Raw genomic sequence first — 20,619 nt, forward strand, 5'->3', positions numbered from 1 at the left:
GTCTAAATATATCAACTTTGGTACGGGTCAAATTTTCTGATCGACACGTGTCGGAGAATGCAATAACAAAAGGGCACTTCCAATAAAACGCGCCTGGAAAATAATTCCTCTCCATTTGCCAGGCGAGGTGTTTACATTCTCACTGTGCTTTAACCCGTTTGAAAGAATTCTTACTACTGTCTGATTGTTCGCATGAAAAGTTATTACAAAACGAACACTTTTGAAGTTGAGTAAAATCGCCAAAAGGACAAATGATTCTATCGAAAAGTTTACAGTCATAAACGTTTCAATGGAATTCTTTGTCATTTTTGTGTTATATCTCAGCATAATTTGATGTAGGGAAAGACGGAATTTAAGGGTTTACTGCTTCGTAGAAAAGGGGTTGTTTTGCTCCTATATTATTTTTTATTCATTGGTGAAGATGTGTATGTCAATCGCAATATGCTTCTTTTCACTTGGTGATGTATCATTTTGTGCGTAGAAAAGATTATTTAAACATAGTTGTACGTAACGAAAAAGCATGTAACGATATTCGTATCTCGATTTATTGGAAAACCTTCCTGGAAACTTTTTGTCCTTCATTCAAAATACTTTGTTCCTCGTATGAATACAACTCCGAAATGATCGTCTCAATTCATTTGAACCCAAAGCATGCGTACTCGAAGGGTCGCAATTTTTAATAATTTCCATCTAAAATTTTTTAATGATTCAATTGCGGATATTGTTGGCTATTTGTGTTCTACAGCAAGCATACGTCCCATTTTCTCTTCTTGTTTTATCTCTGAGTATTAAATCGCAAAGTCGCGGCAGGCAATCCGCTTCATCCGTACTCACATGCTCATGCTTTTTTCCAGCCATAAGTGGACCGATTATTGATCATCTCCTATCGTACGGATGCCACCGGTGCCGGTTCGAAACGAAAATGAACGAAGAAGCTAGCAACGCGAACGTCCCGGCAGATTTCCATCGATTGACGGCACTTTTCCGGTCGCGTAATCGTCCTGCGGGGGTTGTCGAGCGGAATGGAGCGCCCACTGCCCACCCAGATCCTTCGCTTGTGTATAGCAGTGTCCGTTTGGCAGCACGGAGCGTGTCATGGAAATGCGCCCACATTCGCTATCTGATGCTCTTACTTTCCATCCCAGTCAAGTGATGCCGAACGGTCCATTGGTTGATGTTTAGCTTTTCATTTCCCGCTAACCGTTGATGTTCTTGTTCGTGTATCGGTTCGAATGCTCGGAAAAAGAGGAAATCCATCTCGACTTGAGACACTTTTCAGTTTTTTTTGCCGCACTCTTTATTCAGACAATAGCGTAGAGCCGATGAAGGTTCATTGGGCAAGAAACAACAGAATGCGGCTACCAGCCGACAGAGGAAATTGAAGATTTGTTCGCGATTTTCGATGATTGTGATTGAAAAGTTGATTGCCTTTTAAGATCGTTCGAGTGCCACCGGCTGGTTTAAGGCGGGTCCGAGCGGGGTCGGAAGGCTACGGTAAATCCTTCACGAAAGAGTGAAGGAAAAAAGGTCGAGCCGAACGGAAAATCCTCGCCGGAAGTCAAAATCGAATAAGTGATAATTGCGAGGGAGCATTATTGGCAAAGCAGTTTACATTTAAGTAGCAGACGCCGATGAGATGAAATATGATTAAATTGTCTACGCGGGTAAGTAGTTCCGCTTTGGGTTGGTACGATTTATAACATAGTCAAAAATATACTTCATATACTTACAACTCATATAGCAGATATTTTTTTTCAAATCTTTACAAGTATCACAGTATATTTTGAGAGAGATTTTTAATTGCATTGCTGTGTAATTTAAAGTTAAAAAAGGCAATAAAGTTTTTAGCGATGCTGGAACAGGCGACTTTGTTTAATTGCGTGTTATATTAAAAAAGTAACGAACATCACACCTGGACTAAAATGTTGTGAACCTTTTTTAAAAGTTGTTCAATTGTTTGAAAGAAAATCAATGAAATTCTACAAAAATGTATTTCTTTTTGAACTGTTTGTTATGTGATTAAAAATACATATTTAATTCAACAGCAAAACTATTGCATATTATTTACAAAATTATTTGTTTTATAAATATGTTTATCAAATAATAATCTCTGATTTCATCAACATGCTTGGGGTATTTGGCTTACCAATCTTCTTCACGTTTAGTTTCGAGATAATTCATCCATCACATTAACACCAGCTGATCAATTGAACACACTTGCGACAGTGTTTGTGCTGCACGTCTTTCGTCTTCAAGTATAACTGCAATTGCTTCGAATCATACCAACATTAATCGCGCCATCCAATCAAAATCCAGCACCAATCTGCGCATGACCATTTCATGTTCAGGTTGCATTTTCCAACACCCTTGTTCTCACTCTTTCCATCGAATCAATGTCCGCGAGCGGATAAGTTAACGTAACGTTTCCATTGCCCGGTTCGAAGTCGCAAACGGGAAGGAGCTAGGCCCTCGCCATCCTTGGATGGACGGATCAAGACGCGCCATGTACGGTAGAAACCACAAGCTGACGCTACTTTGGCAAAACAATGCAAATTAATCCGATTCCAGCCATGCATTCGGAGGAGATCATTATTAGTCTTATCATTAGCGACGATGTGGCTGAAGGTCAGCTCGGGGTCTCGATGGCTGTTGGTTAAGCAGGAAGTTCCTTCCAGCCCTAAGGATTCAGTGGGCAAGGGTTGATCCCTGTTTCGCTCATCAAACCCCTTTACGGGCATCGCGGGTGAGCATTTTTCGCACCAACGAAAACAAAGGATTAGGATGTCCCAAGATATAGCTGTAGGATCCGGTGCAAGAAGAAGTGATCTCCTTACTACGAAGCTACGCAGGCCTTCAGGCATTGCGGGCTCGCAGAGCGTCTGCCTGTTTGCCTGGAAAGTTTGTGAATGAACGAGGCTCCACTCTCTACCCAGCCTGTCAGTCGTAACTACCCACGGAGCTCCGATGATCGAGGATCATCGACGATCGACAGTAGGAACAACAAAACCACGAATAATCAGGGTCGTAAAAAGGGGGTGGAAGGACTCCTCTAGGATGGTCGCGGACTCGGATAGTCCTTTGCCAAGACTCGAACAATTTCTTGTTTGTCTTAAGCCCGTTGCCTTTTGGTCTAAATTGTTGTAATCTTTTTGTTTTGATTGCCCATCCCAACGCACCATCCCCTGAGCAGGTTGCTTCCAGACGGAGCTTCCAGGCTCTGGCTTAGGGTCCCGCTCTCCCTCATGTTTCCGTTCCGCGCAAAGTTTCGAATCCAAGACGATGGCCCTCGGTCTGGAGTGGGGAAGATTTCTCGGGATCAACCCACGGGTACGGGACGTGAAAGAATTCTCCGTTGATGAATGAACCCTTAGGCATGAATGTTCACGCTTTCTGTGCCTCGCGAGGGTAGTGTCTGCCATTTGGATTTTGTGGTAGAAAATCGCGTCAATCAAGGATGTCCAGCGAAACCCAGTGTACCCGCTTTTCTTCCTCTTAACCAAGGTAATTGTTTCCAATGTCAATTTCAGGTAGTTGCAAACTAAATTGAATGGTTGGTAGTGGTCTGTGCTGCCTACAACCCTTTGCTACACTAAAAAATGTCGGTTAATTTAGGTATTTAAATTGTTAATTTATAGTTAAGTGGGTTTGTGACTGGTTCGTTTGGAATATGTTTATATTCACGGGAAATTGGCATAAAAACAAAGTATATTTTAAAGGTAGAGTATCCTCTATGAAATAATCACTAGCTTATACATACTGAAAATTAGTTTTCGTTAATTTGGATGCAGAAAAATGTATTACTAAATGCAAATGTTAATTTAAAAGTACACTTGAATTGTATGCTAAATACGTACCGTCGGAAATAAGTTCGATCGAACGGAATAACGGGTTACGACGCATCACCTCCCAGCACTAATCACAATTATCCCATGCTGATGTATCAACATATTTATTTTCCCATTTAGCAACCGGTGCGAATGATACTAATTCGAATAGTTTCAATTCAAACACTTGTTGTGTGCCTTACCCCAAACAGGGTGCGCCTTACGAAGGCTTACACTTCCCATGACGTCGCCTTCCAATCACACGCGTCTTCACGAATCGGTCTGCAGCCATGGCTCCTCCAGAGCCACCACCCACCCACGGGAGCTGGCGGAACCTCTTCCTTCAGCCGGAATGCGATGGCAACAGCCACCAGCCCGGTATCTCCTTCCAACGCGTGTCTTCATGTCATACGTACGCCATGCCAGCCTAGCGATTAGAAGTCGCCGTTCCTCGTGGTATTGGTGTCGTCCACGAAAAGCACGGGGAGGAAAATGAATGAAAGCCGGATGGGCAACACGCGTGCAAGTGAAGCCAGGTAGACGAGGGTCAAACGAAAAGGACAAAGCTAGTTCCACCCAAGGGTAGAAGGGAGCCGTGCACCGGGAAGGGATGGAAGGTGAAATCTACCCCTAAATTTGGAAACTCTGGTGGTGGTTCTCTGTTCCACAGGTCTACATGCGCACTGACGGCTTGGCGTGCTGCGTGTGTTGGTGCGAGCCATTCGGGAAAAGTGTGATTTCAATGTTTTTAATATTTATTGGATCGTGCCCTCGGCTAGGGCGTTCAGTCCTTGCTAGACAGTCGTGTTGAACGGAGGAGATCCTTGAGCACCGGTTGGTTCTTGCTGTTCATATTTCAACTTTCGCAACCTTACATATTCCCGGTGGCCAATCCAAAGTTATCTTTACCACAAGATTTTGTGACAATCTAGTTACTGTGGGTGCTATGATCATACGAATTGTTTTGCATTTTCGTCTATGAACTGAATGTGTTTGGATAGATCGTCAACACCAAGTCTGGAAAAATCGTGTGTACAAACCGTGCGTCCATCTTCCGCCGAAGGACACCATTCTTGACTCTGCTGGATTTACCATTGTGTTCCGTTAGAACTGAGTTCGAAAACACGTGAAGGTGCGCAAGTTCTGTGACCAAATATCGCCGACCATCGGTGGACGATCGCTGTTGACTCAATGTTGAAGATGATGTCCGGAGCTGTACACGCCGCCGAACGCGTCATTCGCGCGCCTCCCCAAAGCAGCGCGATTTCGAAACCGAGGGCGGTCTACAGCATAGATCAGATACTGGGGAACCACCACCATACGCGAAGAGGTGGTAACGTCCCCACCGCCAACAATAACAACAACAACAACAACAACAACAGTCTCAGTGTTAACAACAACAACCACACCATCGGTAGGTAGACCCCATCGGGTGGGGAAAAGGATTTATCATCGATATGGCGCGAGGGTACACCCAAACCGGGGATGTGTTATCGCGTGCACTCGGGTGATCACGAAGAGCCCTCGGAAAACGGAAAACTTGTCCCTGTGTCCCTTTCCTTTCCTAAGGGACCCGCTGGCTTCCAACGCTTGGAAGCGATGGGAAGCGAACCATTTGGCCGGAGTAATTGAGTATCGATAATCTAATAAATCAATTAATGCCAACCCGCGCCTGGTGCGACCCGGAAGAAGGGCACAAATATTAACGGCACAAACGTCACGAGCAGTTGTGGAAATTGGGTGGGAGGAAACAAACGACCCCGGTAAAACCCCGGTGTTGGAACAAACATTTTTGTCTGTCCTTCTTTTTTGATAAACTGAAAACTATCTGGTTCGAGCAGTCAGAACACCCTTCGGACGTCGAAGAGAAATGGGCCGGAACTGTTGGTCGGGGTCCCACCAACTGCCTACCTCGTTCGACGCATTAGGGCAGAATTAAATGAGACATTTACATGTGATGCGTTCACACTGTTTGCAGTTTTGCTGGGGGAGTGCAGGGGGGTGACCTATTCCAGTACACCTGCGTGGGTTATTTATTCATAATATATTCCTCTATCTCCGCCATGCAGCGGAGGGGACAGCCGAGCCTTTCCCCATTTTCATCGGGTTGTTTTATGGAACGTCATTAAGCGGGATTCCAGTTTCTTTTTATTCGATTTGATCGTCACTCGTCAGGACATTGCTGTGCGATGATAAATGACTTACTGCGTGCGATCACTGATAGTTATTACCATCAGGAACGGGATTTTTGTTATTCGATGGGAAAATTAATAAGAAGAGCTGTTTTCATACTAGAGCAACACAAATTTAGTATCAATAAAACTAAATTGTTGCCCAACTGAGTTCTTTATCTCACCACTTTTCCTATCAAGACAAGTCTTCACAATGGCTTCCAATATCGTATGTCATCCCGTAGACAATTTTTCGTGAGTATAAATCTTTCAAATGGCTGGAAACCATTATTTGCATATTTTGAAGGATCTCACATGGACTTCGCTGGGGTGACGGTTCTCGATTGCCAAACGGCCAAACTGCTGGGTGTTGGTGTCATAAACATATTTCCTGTTGCTATCGATCCTTAAGGCGTCCCAGCTCTCAACACTTCCTGTATACCTATCGTTAATTTCCTGCCCTGACGCCGTCGTCATCCGGCCTCATCTGCATACGAAATTACGAGAGTTCTCCTCCCCTGGCCGAATGCTTTTTCTTGAATCTAGCTATCCTGCTTGGTCTGGCCGTAAGCCACTCGTTTTCCGTTTTCGAGAGGGCCATAAAACAATTTGCCCACTAGGACGTTAGCTTACCTGTGTCAATCCCGGGGATCATTCAGAGTCCTGCACGTCGTCTTACGTCCGCCAGTGAAGATTTAGAGAACGTCTTCGGAAGGTGTCATTACTGGAGCTTCGGGGCGTAAATCCCGCTTAATTCGTGAGGGAAGTTGAGAGAAAAGCTTAAATCGTCTTTCAAAAGTACCTGGGCGTACCTACACCGCCAACAACCGAAACGGGGATACTATTTGGTCGGTCAATGAGAGTGAAGGAGTGGGAAACATCCAGCTAGTGTGAGGGAGCGTACAAAATATAGATTAATTAGGATTTTGTGGTTGTAGCTTTAAAAGCTCCCACCGGACCATCGGGGAAAACCCCGACCACGTACCGACCTCCATTGGCCTGAATGAACCCTTTCTGTTTCCTTGGAGCCGTGTCTTGGTGTTATTTCCTTTTCCAAACAAACCATAAACTGTCCAATACGCATTGTATTCTCTGGCCTAGATTTTTCGAGGGCCACGAGAGGCGTTACCATATCTCTCCTAGGTTGGCAGGTACATATTCCAATTCCTTGACACCATCGACAAAAAATAGATAAAAGGCAATTTTTAATATAATTGATCTGAAGTTATGGGAACGCTACCTAAGGTTGATTCATATTTTTTCCAATCAACCCGTAATTGGCAACCGCGTACGTATCACCCGCCTTTAATTGGTCACCGGTGGTGGTTCCATTCAACCATTTTCCTAATGCCACATAAGAAAGGATGCATGATCAAAAATAGACTCACGAACGGCGTCAAAGTGTGGTGTGATTTTTATTTTTATTTCATTGCAACGAATGTATATGTTGTTCCATCTTCCATCGACGCATGAATGAACACTCTGTCACAGAATGGGGTTGGCGATGGGAACGCTGGGGACTGTTTCGTTTCGTTTGATCCCACGCGCCACACGTGCAGCTCCCCGGAAGGGATTTTCCAGTCACGGAGGAAAAGCTCCAACTGGAAAACCGCAAACAACCTTGCCGGGTGAATGTTGTTGTTTGTCCTTTTTCCGTTACCATTGTCAGACACAATCCTTCGGTTGATATGTTGACGAACAGCATGGTACTGTTACCATACAAGGTGAAAATAAGTGAATGATAATTTTCAAAAAAAAAAACGAAAATAAGTGGAATTAAAAACCGGTGTACAAAGTGAAATATTTGTCGGCTTTGGATATTTTTATCGTTAATGTCCTGACTTGAATATCGGGCTTGAGCTCCGAAGCACGCACACGTGTGTGAGTGTGGGTTGCGTTTGGAACCCCATATTTCGCCCACCAAAGGTGGTGGATTTTAATATACTCACAATTAAGGCCGCACATCGCAGCGGGTGTCGACAATGTTCGCCCTCGTTCAACCGGAACGCAGGACGCAAATTATGTGTTTACCCTTCGGTCGCTGCTGCTGCTGCTGCTGCTGCTGATGATGAGGACGATCATAATGATGACGGCGATGACAATGTTGTAGGGATCCTTTCTTTTCCCACCGGCATTGTTGTGCGCTCGCTTCCCGGCCCCGGGGTTGGCAACCGGCGACCTCCACGCCACGCTCAAGTGCGCCATATCAGCCGGTTGACAATGTTTGCACGAGTTGTTAAGCGGTTTATTGTTAATAAAAACTGGCCCCCTCGCGGTGGTGCATTATTTGTCAGCTATATATGTCTATATTTCTGATGTTTTTGGCTTTTCCCGGGCAAACCCGGGCAAACCCGGGAAATGGCCCTCTTTGTTGACGGGGGCCGGCGGAGTGAATTTAACTTAATGCGCTCTCGATCTGTTTAATTTGGAATGAGGGTGCAATCGTGGAAGCAACCTGCGTTCGGGCGCGCCAACACCACCTGGGTCTGTCTCGCCCGAGTTCGGGTTCGTGTTGGACGGGATATTTATTTTCCTCTCAAATTGGTTAACGTTCGGAATTAAAATGTTTCATTATGTTTTAAACCCCCTGATGGTCGGTGCCCAATGAAAAAGTAATCTGTTTGATCAATTTTTCATGAGAAAGAAACATTCTGCAGTCGACCAGATATGGACCGAATATTTAACATGAGAAGAGAGATTTTCACATAAAAAAAATCAGATGACTTTTGAACGTTTTTATGCAAACCCCGAGTTTGTCCACAAAAACGTATGCCAATCTAATAGCTCAACTTGAACCGTTGCCTGGGATAAATCCACTCGCGATGGCGATAAAAAAGGAAAATCAATCGTGAAAATTCGTACACGAAATTTGATCTCCCACTCTGCGCAGGGGGGAAAGGAGAATTAAATCCAACGCTCAGACGGCACCGCAACGAACGGCCGGAGGAAATAATAAATCGCTCCGAAAGGCATACAGGGACACATCCCTGAGTGCGTTTGATTGACCAATTGGTTCGTGCGGTGTCACGAAGGGTGAAAAAATCACGAAGCGAATCGGCAAATGGATCCGGCCGTGCGATCCCCGAACGAGTAGGACTTACGCCCGGTTGCGTGATGATTACGATGACGATGATGATGATGAAACAAAACATAAAAATAAAAATCAAAGATAAAGCTGAAATCAAGCAAAACAAAACAAGTGCGGCACATGCTAACAGGCGCACGCATTCGAAAGGATTAAGGATGCTTGATTGTGAGTTCTGTGTGGCACAAATCAAGATGCCAAGGGAAACCGGAGTCATTGTGGACGGGGGAAGGGTTTGGGCCCTGGAAAATCGGGTCCTGGTTGTGTCCTTTTTGTGCGAGCTTGCGCTGCCCCAAAGGATGATGATTATTTAATTGGTGCATTCATGGTGTCCCTGGCAGGATACGTTTGAGCCTGGGCTATGGCGTTTTGGGACGTGTTTTTTACCATCTTCCTATCACTGCTATGCTACGATTCCAACGTCCCCGGGGGGAAAACCTCGAGTGCCTTTTTCCGGCACATTTGTTCGGTCCGGCCGTCTTTTTGGTACGTTCCACGAATGATGTCCAAAATTGAGCCAGCTTGGCGATAGAAAAACCCATTTGCCAGTAAATGTTTTATTATTTTCGCATGTAGCCTCGGGTTGCGCGTTGCCTACCCTACCTATTCCTGCGCAGGCTGAAATGAATCCTGGTGCGTGGCGCTTGTTTTTTTCATGTGCTGGGGAGGAAGCAGACCACAATCATCGTTGTACCCGAGCGCACAGCGTCGATGAGGACGGAAATTGCATTTTTCATCCGGTGTATGTGTGGTGAAATTGAAATAATTCCTGACCAAAAAGAAATCAAATCAATAGTGGTACGGCCAGCGTTGGCCGGGAGGGATTATCTAAATGATATTTTGGCGTTGGGCTTTCTTTTTGGTTGTTATTTTGACAATGTTTGTTTTTATGTATGTTTTTTCTCGTCGCGTAGATCATGAAAATTCGCTGAAACGTGAAGGATCGCCGGTGGAGGTACACGATAATGGCGTCGACGTGGACCATGACGACGAGCTGCCGATCATCGGCGATATCGACCCGATGGACAATGATCCGAACGATCTTGGACGACCGAGAAAAATTAGAAGGTTAGTGCTTTAAGATTTTTAAATTAGTTTTTGAGAAACAAAAATTACTCGCTGGTATTTGCTGAACAGATTTAGACATTTAATTAGATAATGACCCACACAGTTTTTCACAGTTAAAAAACAGAGAAACAGGACGAGCAATTACAATAATAACATTTCTTTTAATTAATCAGATCTCGGACAACGTTCACGACGTACCAATTGCATCAACTGGAGCGGGCCTTCGAGAAAACGCAATATCCGGACGTGTTCACCAGGGAAGAATTAGCGATGCGGTTAGACCTCAGCGAAGCCAGGGTACAGGTAGGTGGTATTTCCAAATTTCCGGAAACCCTCAGTAAGATCCTCCGAACAGACGCATCAAACGTTTCTCGAGTCGAACGTGATATTACTTGCCCTTTGGCAAGAGTCGAGTTTGCAGAGTTGGATAACCTTTGGGACAGACGTAAAGAGCGAGGGAAAGCAATGCTTTCGGGTGAGGTACGTTATGTGTTCGCCTTTGTCGGTGCGCGGGGTTTCCCGACATTGCGCCCAAAGTGTAAATCCCATTACGCACCCGGTCCAGAAGTGGTCGTCGGCGAAATGACAAACCGTGCGGTAATGGTCGTAAGTGTAAAATAATGGCGAATCCATTTTGCACAAATCTCAAACCCCACACACACACACACAGATCAAACCCTCGGGGCCAGCTGAATCCGGTCGGTGTAATTATTCGGCACTAATTGGGTCTAAAGACAGCCAGTTCTAGCCACGCTGGGAAATACCGAGGATTATATAAACGATTAATAATATTCGGTGTCCGTGGTTTATTTGTTGCACAAAGGGAAGAACATTTAAACATTCGCATAAATACACAAGTCATGTCGAGTGAAATCCGGTTGTAATATGATAATCATGCTCGAAACCTCAATTAGCGACAATCACACAAGGAAAGCGTAAAAAAACACTACACGATCCTAAAACCCAAGTGTTTGCGTCCTCAACCAGTTAGTCGGCAAACACACTTTGGGTGCTCTTTTCTGGTGTTGAAATTTCATTCACGCTTTCCTGTGCTCCTGTGTTCGTGGACAGAAACATGATCTTGTTCCATTTTTTCACGTTCTCACCGTTGGAAAAAAAAGTTTCTGTCATTTCGAAACAAACTGTGCGCGCAAACCAATGTTTGCACTTCAATCTAGCGTAACGCCTTACCGGATTTGAATGTACGTTTGTGTATGTGTGACTGAGTCCTCGTCCTGCGTACGTGTGCTGTGTCGCACAAATCCGCTACTGTCGTGCGCGAACACTCGCCTTGCGCAATGCGACTGTAATCAGACCCTACGCAAACGGCGCCTGAGAACGCGCCAAAGTTCCTTGCGTTTCCCGCTAATCCCTCGTCGATGGAGGAATCCTGCGGCCAGGCCAGGCCAGGTTCTATTCCACCCGTTTGGTTGTTTTCCTCTTCGCGTTCGTTGTAATTGAAACCTTTCCCGGCGGTTGCATGTAATTCGACTGACCTGGATTTGTGTATTTGTCAACCCCTCGCGGCCGGGACTGGGATTGTATTCCGTACCGTGGCCCTGAAAGGTAGGAAGCCGAAGGGGAGAAAGAGAACGGAAGGTAGGGAAAAAGAAAATTCAACGAAGGGAAAGCGCACCGATCCTCGCATCGGGATAATAATAGCGGCGTGATCCCTCCCGTGCGGATAATGAGAGCGGCAATGGCACTGACCGTAAAGCCCATTGTGACGATGGTATTAATCGCTTTTAATAAACTTATAATAAACATTTTTCACATAACATCCGAGTGGTAATGCTGCTGCTTCTGCTGTTCATAATGTCCTTTCGTTTCGAAGCAAGGACATTGCGCTTGACGTTTGACGTTCCATGTCTGAATGTAAGTGTGTGTGTGTGTATGTAGATGAGTGTGTAATGTGAGAACATGATTTATCGGGATAACATAATGGGGTGACGGAAGCTGGCACTCTGCCCCGGTCCCACCACCCTCCGCTCTGTTCGTCTCAGTGTGACTGCGATTAGCATAAATTTGTTCGTTAATTAGTGGTGCAACTATTTTCCGGCCCGTCGTTTTGTCATCCAAACTCGCACTGCTTCCCATGATTTGTACGGAAAAGGATAGGAAAAACAGTTTTTCTCCCGGAACGGGGGCAAAATCGGTAGCGCGATAGAGCCATCTTTGTCCGCTAGTCAACTGCACATAAATTTAATTATGCATGCCTTCTTGGAGATGGATTGTTTTGGCCCGGAGAGGGTGGTGGGCTGAGGGGAGGGTACATTTTGGGTCACGGATTTTGTGAAATGTTGAATGTGTTTAATTTTTATTTTTCTGAACACTCTCAGTGAAACTGCAACCCACCTCTACGTGTTGAGAATTTCCTTTTTGATTTATCTCGCTTCGGTAATTATTATGAAGTGGATTAGTTTTGAAATAGTTGCAACCGTAAGGTGGTCGTGAGTTGTGTTCGCGGACTGTTTGATAGAGTTGTATTAGTTTGGAACTTTTTAGAAATGGCACATTTACCCTTACAACCCTCCTATTTTAAATGCCTTACAATGATTTATATCATTTTTCCATTGATAACCATTAACACATTCCTTAGAATAAAAGAGCATTGCATCATTTAAAAGACTGTAGTACTTGAGTGTTGTTACTTATCCTCCATTTCGAAACCATTTCGTCTCGTTCTAACAAGTAAAACTGCTGGAAACTTCCTGCCCAGGGGAAAATCTCACCGACCGTTATCCACGGCGTTACGCTGACTGTGATAGGTTTATGTAATTGGCAACAATTTGCAACTCACGCCCGCTGATGGGAAAGGACAATAGGAAAATGTGCTGCCTTCCGGTAAAATGGAACCGACTTTCCTCCGCGCCCGACGACTAATTGCAGTGAAAATTGCATTCAATTAAATCATCCACGCCGAATCGGATAAGCTTTCTCTTGAGAGAGACGCCGTGGAAAAGCTGCGCTAATTAGATCAGGCTCCATGAATGCGACAATTTGGAGGGCGTAAGAAGGGGAAAAGGAGGGGAATGCTAACTGCCATCCAGGCTCGGTTGTGCCGGGGAGCATTAATTGCAATTATGAGCCTTTAAATTTAGATTTCACATTCACTTAGAAGGACGAGGAGGCAAAGAAAAAATAAATAAAAATAGAATGGATACAAAAATTGACAACATGGCCGACACTTTCGCCGATGGCACCGAAGGACTGTCGATGGCAGCCAATGTACGCTGGAGCGCTTATCCTTCGCTTCCATTACACCGTCGAGCTAATTTTCCTCCCACTCGGATATCCGTCGTTTATGCTCTTCGGGGCCCGAGTTTCGTTCGAAAGAAATCGAGCAATCGTGCAGCAAATCGGCAAATCGGCGAGAACACGAACCGGTCCGGCACGGAGCGTGAAGTGAAATTACAAAATGCATTAGCTCACTTGCCGCGTCGCCGGCCGATGGAAAAGCCGGAAAACCTACCTCCGTTCCCGCTTCGGCTTCCCCTGAGCCGTGGATTGCGACCAACAACAATAGATAATCGTTTGCATCTCCTCTTCAGCCGCCAGCACGTGTGCGTCCCGAAGGACGATAAAATACGTTTAATTGAAATGTAACAACATAACCGTCGTGTGGGCATTTTGAATACGTGTTGTGCCTGGTGCCGATTCGGTTGCGGAAAAGCGAAACCAAAGGGAGCGAACCGAGGGAAAAAAAGAAAATGATCCCGGGACGACATGCTGTTGCTGTTGCTAGCGCGGGATAGGGTGGAAAACTCAAAAAATCAAACGATGTCAATTACATCGGATTTAATGAGCTTAAAAAGCGGCCCGTTTTATCGGGTGGGTTTCGCCGATTGGCGTGTTTTTCGAATCGAATAGCGAGCCGTCCCCTTTTACCGGTGGAACAGCTCAGCCGAATGTAGTTGCGTACCGCGTCGAGATTGTTTTCCGTTTGGACAAGAAATTCCTGTTTCTTTTCAATTCATTGTGGGCAGATTACACTAATTGGTTGTGTGGAGAAATAATCAAATATGATTGAGGTGGACATTATATGGAGTTTTCAACTACGAATTTTACAATTTGCAAAGAAATAAATTTAAAAATTATTTCTATTCAAAAAGGAAACTGAACAAGTTGATAAAACGGTTCACTATACGGTTTCAAACTGTGAACGATTAGATACCCCTAACTGTCATCCGACAGACTCGGCTTTCGTAACCATGGTAACCGTTTGAAGTGGTTTAATTCTCCGTTCGTGCGATGAGAATAAGTTTTCCATGAGGTCGGTGTAGCTTGACCCGCTGCAAAACGACGCCCAACCCGTCCCGCGTGTTGACGAAAAGGGGTTAAAAATGCAATCAACGAAATTAATTTAATCCTCAATCCTATTTGAAGGTGAATTAAGATAAAATTTAGTTGTTAACTGCGTGGACCTGGAGGAGGGAAAGCGAAAATCCACACACCGCCCGAGCTTCTCCGAGGTGTTCCGATGATGCCTTGCGTTTTATCCCACTTTAATTGTTCTGAAAACGATTTTTTACTCTTTTGAATCGATGAAATAAAGGGGGTGTTTGAAGGGTACTTAAGTTTGTTTATCCCTACATTCGGTCCGATGCCTTTCGATGGTGAGAGTGAAAGAGAACGAGTGTGGTATAAGGATTGTTCCTCGTGCAAGAAGCCACTTCGTCGGCGTAATGGACCTCGGCATTCAATTTGGTGTGTAATTTGTTGATTGATCTCCTGGTGGACGAAGAATGAAGGCGCTCCACTTGAGTATTAAAATGAGCCGATGCCATTTGTTGAAGAGTTCAAGCGAACTTTTTTGAGTGCATGTGTGCTCGATTTTTTTCAAGCTGGACCTACAAAAACTCTCAAAACTAAAGTCGGGGGAACCGGGAAGTGCGGAACTAAACCGAAACCCGTTCAAACAGAAGCAGTAATCTGCTTTTAATATAATAATATCAACTTAGTACACACGTCACGCAGCTCGGGACCTTTCGTCGGAGAAAGTTCTGCCTCCATATGAAACCGATATTAAAAGGGCACTCTGTTTGTTTTCCTATCAATCGCAACCCAAACAGCCCCTAATCGATATCCAATCAACCGGTGAGGGAGCAAAGGCGAGCTTTTCGTTGTGTTCCACTGCGATCCCTTTTGTGTTACGTCAGGCCAACGATATAGACATTTTCTCCGATTTGTGATGATTAATTTGTAGCATTTTGGGGAAAACGGTTGCTGGTCGATTTCCTTCCTCGGGGGTTCCTGGGTCGATTGTTTCTCGTTCCTGTTTGCCTTTTGCCTGGAAGGGTGTTTTCCTTGCGACCTGAGGACGATATAAGTGGATAAATATGTCGCTCCTCTGATCCCGCAATCTCACCCTCCCAAACGATGTCTGCCGGATAGAATTATCGCTAAAGTTCGTTTTAATTAGTTTTCCTCCGTGAGACGGCGCGAAGGACCGATCCCAATCGCAAGGCGGCATCTTTCATCGGCGCGGACACGTCTCACCGTAAGTGCATATTTAGCCGATGGCTACAACGATGGCTGCACTGGTCCATCTGCACGTTTCACGTGTGAGCTACCGGTTTTTGGTTTTCCATTTGGTTCCTTTTCTCTTTTTCGCTCTCACAACGATCTGGACCTGCCAAATGGATAATCGTATTATCGACCGACCAGAGCCACCTTGGCGTCGATGTGTTGTTGATCGATCGTCGGACGTTTCGGGTTTGAAGGAATGCATAATTAATTGCCGTTACGGCATTGCCACCATGGTGACGACAATATCGGTTTTAATGGAAGTCATTTGCATGTATTCTTTTTTCTCTTCAGGGTGGTCCGGTGCGGAAGAAAACTTGACTTTTCGAGACCAGTTTGAAAATGGTGGACGGTGTCGATGTGGTTGAAATGAAGTTTTAATTTGAATGTTATGTACGGGGGGATGATTTTGTGGAAAGCTTGAAGGTCTAACAACTCGCTTCAATACAATTCCAACTTGACTTGAAATAATTCAATTAAGCTACGACCCACTGGTCTCGTTGCTTGAAACGTGTAATTTCAATAATCTCTTCACATTCACGTTGACGCTCTCAGCGTTTATTATTACGCGTATTACATTCATTAATCGGCCCATTGTGACGCCAATTAACGTAACTCGTGCACGTGTTACCCCGATTTACAACGGTACCACACATTTCCCTCCTCTACACACGCCAACACGTTGAGCCTTGGCGTACGTCGTCCTTCTGACCCAACAACACGGGCCCCATCACGCCAGTCACGGAGCAGCCGGGGTGACTTCCTTCGCGCGTCGCACTCAAGAACCACAGCCTAAATTGAATCAATTGTGCGTCCCCGGGTGGAAGGGATTCTCGTGCAACTCGAAACACAATGCTCCGGCTTTCGGGCACAATGCTGGCCAATCGGAAACCCATCATCGAGGTTGTAGTGATGCGGTAGTGCGGGGGTTGGAATCATCATCAGGATGCTTTTACACACAGAGACATAGCGCCCACAAGCAATGTCTCGTGTCGGTACTTAATGGGGTTCTCCATCTTGCAGAAACGTTCCAACACAGGGCTGGTAGACAAGATGTCTTGTACACGGAGAGATGATCGGAGACATGGTGGATGAGGTCCTCAACGAGGTAATCCTCCTCCGTAAGGATCCCAATCAATTGAATTTGAGCCCCATATCCCCAACCGGCCGGGTTCGGGAAGAGTTTGATTGATTCCATCTTTCCGGGTCAGAAATGCCTTCCAATTGCTCCAATTGGGAGTACATCCGGTGTTGGTCCAAAGTTTTGGTGCTTTCCAGCTATTCAGAACCCGATGTTGCTAAAGTGACCCTTTAGAAAAGGTTACCTTAGAGTTTCATTTCGGATTTGGTCCAAAGATGGTGCATATATGTTCTTAAACAATTTGTTTTGTCACTCCATGACGAACGATGATGACGATTAGTCGCCATCCAGGTCGGTCTGGTCCGCAGAGGAAGTCATGATTTGTGCAAACGAGTCGAACTACGAACCGTCTCCAAATGACTGCTACTAATGACGAGAGTCGGACCGACGCCACAGAAAAGGGACGAGCGTCCCATCATTTCCGGTGTGGCGTCCCCGGCGTGCCTCTCATATCCGGTTTCCGGAAGGTGCACTCACGCGCGCGGTGGATGGTCAGGATAATTGATGGAAATAATTGCTTATATTGTCAATTAGTCACCGTCTGGTTGAACTCGCCGGATTGGCACCCGGTTCCGGTGCGTATTGTGGTAGAACATGGAACTTGCGCGCGCGTGTGTGTGTGTGTACGTTGGTTGGATCAATTCGACACAATCGCCTTTTGTCGCGGGGATGCGATCGCGTGTCCATGGATGGTGCGAACCAATTAGCGGTTCCGATGAAGCCACCGCGGAGTTGGAGATGGATTGGAACGAGATAATATAGTTGTTGGGGAACGAACGATGTCCCTTTTTTCGCGGTGACAATCCAATCGTGACGGTGTGAATTGCTTTGACACCCTCTGCTGTTGATGCGACCTGTCATTAGATCTAAACCTAAACTGCTTATTTGATCACGTTATCTAATATGTTGCTTCGTTGTTTCTTTATATTTATCTATCAACTACTAGGTTTGGTTTCAAAATCGGCGAGCAAAGTGGCGCAAACGGGAGAAAGCCATGGGTCGGGACACATCTGCCTTCCTCCATCACGAACAAGGTAATTATAATCATTTCTCTTTTTGGTTTTCACCGGGGGTCACTTCACCGTTTGTTTGCGACGGGCGTGTGAGTTGACGGGACAGCGTTGACAGCTACTCATTAGAGTTGACCCCGAAGTTAGCGCCGAGATCCGTCCGGTTGTGACCTTTTGCTTCTGGAGGACAATTATAAAACGATTACGAAAGATGGCTTCACCCGATAGGATTGTTTGGCAGAATCACATGGTTTAACGAACGAACTTTCTTTCGCCCACGCCAGGTATGCCGGAGTTTCCCCTGGCCCTGCCGCTCACCCACAACCTTCCACATCCGGCCCTTCCGGGGACCGAATTTTGGCCGCCGAACTTTGGCCTCCATCCATCGCTGATGCCGGGCGCGCACGGGTTGCTGCACCCGAACGTGATGCCCAACTACAAGATACCGAACTTCCACGCCATCCTCTCGCAGTACATGGGACTGAATAATCTGTTCGGTGGCTATCCGCAGAATCTGAGCATCAACACGGCACGCATTAGCCCGCAGAACAGCCCGAAGGAGAGTCCCACGAGCAGCGTACCGATACCACCGCCGGCCGTCATTAGCAACAATTGTAGCAACAGCAGCAACAGCAGCAGCAGCAGCAGCAGCAGCTCCAACAGTGCCAACAGCATCAGCAGCAACAACAGCGGCAGCAACTCTAACATCAGCGTTGGCAGTAACACAAGCAAAGAGTGTACCGTGGAGAAGTGAACCGATCTTCTCTAGGAGATCCTTATGGATGACAGGAATTTAGCGTTATAGGGGAATAGATTTTCACACGGTTGCAATACGTTCGGGTAGTTGTGGGTACCATTCTAAATATTCCAATCAAACTTACTTTTGAGTCAGTCCACCGCTCCAATAATAAGCCTTTTGTAAATAGCATCTAGGAAGTTCGGTGTCCACCGAAAACGGATCTTCCAATGGGGCGAGTTAAGGCATACAGATACACGTGATTTATGTTAGGCGATTTGTTTGGTTTATTTTAGATCTTGAGTTGACCGGTTGGTCATCATCTAATAAGTGAGTATACCGACATGTATCGAAGATAAAATGAATATTAGATTGGAATGGGTACTCCGGTAAACGTCTGTACATATTATTTAAAGCAAATGAAGCGGAGCAGTTGAAGGGATAGCGATAATGGTTAGATAATGATAATCACATGATACGAACACCGAAGCACTTGCACGCAAATAAACGGTTATCAAGACGACAACTTATTCCTCCGTTTCGGGTTCTAGTTTCGATTGCACCCACGAGCTGAAGTGGCCAACGTCGACGAACACGTCCGGTTGGCCCTCACCACAGTTGCCTCCGACGGTGTAGCTACCGACACCGACGAGCGTCTGGTTGGCCACGGCTGGTCCTCCGTAGTCACCCTGGAGAGGAAAGAAATATGATTAACTCCAAACGAAGGAAGTATTTCTGCGAAGCGCCTTGCTTACCATACACAGCCCCGCACCGGAGGTCGTGTCCATGCAGAATACTCCCTCGTAGTAGTTGTCTCCGGTCGCTTCGCGGCATTCGGCGTCCGATAGCGACGTCAACTCGGCATACTTCAGCCGGAACATCATGTTTCCTTCGACCGTGGCACGGCCGTACCCGGACACGGTGGCCGGCATCGACTCACCGAACGTTTCCAACCCGAACGCGACCGGTTGGGCGGTGAAGGAGAACTCAAACTTACGCTTCACCTCCACCAGGGCGAGATCGTACTTGAAGCCGTGATCGTACTCCTCGTGGAAGTGGACCGTCTTGACGCGGTTGTACTTGCCACCGGAGAACAGTTTCTCCGAGCCGTAGAACACGTTGAGTTCTTCAACCGGAACTCTGCCCATGGCCAGGAGAAAAGGTAAGTTAATAATCAATGCGGTGGATCTTGCCATTTTGGACTACTTACGGAGTCTCGCCCTTGAAGAAACAGTGCGCAGCGGTTAGGAAGAACCGTTCGTGTACCATCACACCACCGCATACTGTTTGACGTTTCAGCGTCAGTGCCACCTGGTACGGGAACTGGCCACGTTTCGCTTCCTCTCCTTCCGCCACACGGGGGAGTACTGCCCGGGAAGGTGCTATCAGGCGGGCGTAGCCTAAGCTAACGACTAGAAGCACCAGAATGGAGCTGTATAGGAAGTTCATCTCGACTGGCGGAAGTAGAGCGTTGCACTGTCGACTAACTACCGATGGCCGTCCGTTGGCCATATTTTATACTCACGGTCAAGTGTACGTTCGTTGATCCGATCCACTCGAGCGAGATTTGCGAGAGCACGACTAAGCTGAAACGAGTCATTTGGAGCATTGGCTTTGCCATTGCAAACAAATGCCAACAGAAGGATCCAAGAGTGCATGTGGACTGTAACCGATTGGAAAGCGAATCGAATTGATTGTTCATCGAAACGCGAACCTCTACTAGATGTATTAACATGCCGAAAAATAACCCTCTTTCTCTTCCGGAGGGGTCTCCCTGCAAACACGAACTCACCCTGCTGGGAGTAACAAAAAGGAAAGAAAAAGGGTGAAACCCGCATTCGTTGCAGAAAATGGGCCGTTTTGTCGGACGAAAATGAACAGCTGGAAAAGTGGGTCCTTTCTTTCCCACTTCATGTTTTTTAGGCTAGCATTGTTTGGCTTTGGACAAATTAATATAAATCTACACACACTCTGGCTGGCCGATTGTGAATGGCACTTGGGCTGCTGTTTGTGAATGTTCATTTATGACGTTTGGCTGGGGTAAGGTTTTGCCTCGTT

At 46.0% G+C, this 20,619-nt stretch overlaps 2 protein-coding genes across 2 annotated transcripts; one reads left to right on the forward strand and one right to left on the reverse strand.

The window, feature by feature from the left end:
- The first annotated feature begins 5,015 nt into the window (after positions 1 to 5,015).
- Positions 5,016 to 18,579, forward strand: LOC131294899 (retinal homeobox protein Rax). Its single transcript, XM_058322952.1, has 5 exons — positions 5,016 to 5,238; positions 9,995 to 10,148; positions 10,322 to 10,451; positions 17,762 to 17,849; positions 18,110 to 18,579. The coding sequence occupies exons 1-5, from the start codon at positions 5,016 to 5,018 to the stop codon at positions 18,577 to 18,579; spliced, it is 1,065 nt and encodes a 354-aa protein (XP_058178935.1).
- Positions 18,580 to 19,088: 509 nt separating this feature from the next.
- LOC131294164 (serine protease SP24D-like) lies at positions 19,089 to 20,010 on the reverse strand. The gene is made up of 3 exons (XM_058322209.1): positions 19,772 to 20,010; positions 19,317 to 19,701; positions 19,089 to 19,250 (listed from the first exon to the last, which is right to left on the reverse strand). The coding sequence occupies exons 1-3, from the start codon at positions 20,008 to 20,010 to the stop codon at positions 19,089 to 19,091; spliced, it is 786 nt and encodes a 261-aa protein (XP_058178192.1).
- Positions 20,011 to 20,619: the final 609 nt, after the last annotated feature.

This window comes from Anopheles ziemanni, chromosome 2, assembly GCF_943734765.1.
Source record: "Anopheles ziemanni chromosome 2, idAnoZiCoDA_A2_x.2, whole genome shotgun sequence".
Lineage (NCBI taxonomy): Eukaryota > Metazoa > Arthropoda > Insecta > Diptera > Culicidae > Anopheles > Anopheles ziemanni.

What these genes read in the sequence shown, in the direction of transcription:
- LOC131294899 (XM_058322952.1), top strand. Translation starts at nt 5,016, where the DNA reads ATGTTGAAGATGATGTCCGGAGCTGTACACGCCGCCGAACGCGTCATT. An exon ending in CAACAACAACCACACCATCG is followed by an intron (nt 5,239 to 9,994) that starts GTAGGTAGACCC and finishes CTCGTCGCGTAG; the next exon opens with ATCATGAAAATTCGCTGAAA. An exon ending in CGACCGAGAAAAATTAGAAG is followed by an intron (nt 10,149 to 10,321) that starts GTTAGTGCTTTA and finishes TTAATTAATCAG; the next exon opens with ATCTCGGACAACGTTCACGA.
- LOC131294164 (XM_058322209.1), bottom strand. Translation starts at nt 20,010, where the DNA reads ATGAACTTCCTATACAGCTCCATTCTGGTGCTTCTAGTCGTTAGCTTA. An exon ending in TTCTTCAAGGGCGAGACTCC is followed by an intron (nt 19,702 to 19,771) that starts GTAAGTAGTCCA and finishes GGCCATGGGCAG; the next exon opens with AGTTCCGGTTGAAGAACTCA. An exon ending in CCGGTGCGGGGCTGTGTATG is followed by an intron (nt 19,251 to 19,316) that starts GTAAGCAAGGCG and finishes TTTCCTCTCCAG; the next exon opens with GGTGACTACGGAGGACCAGC.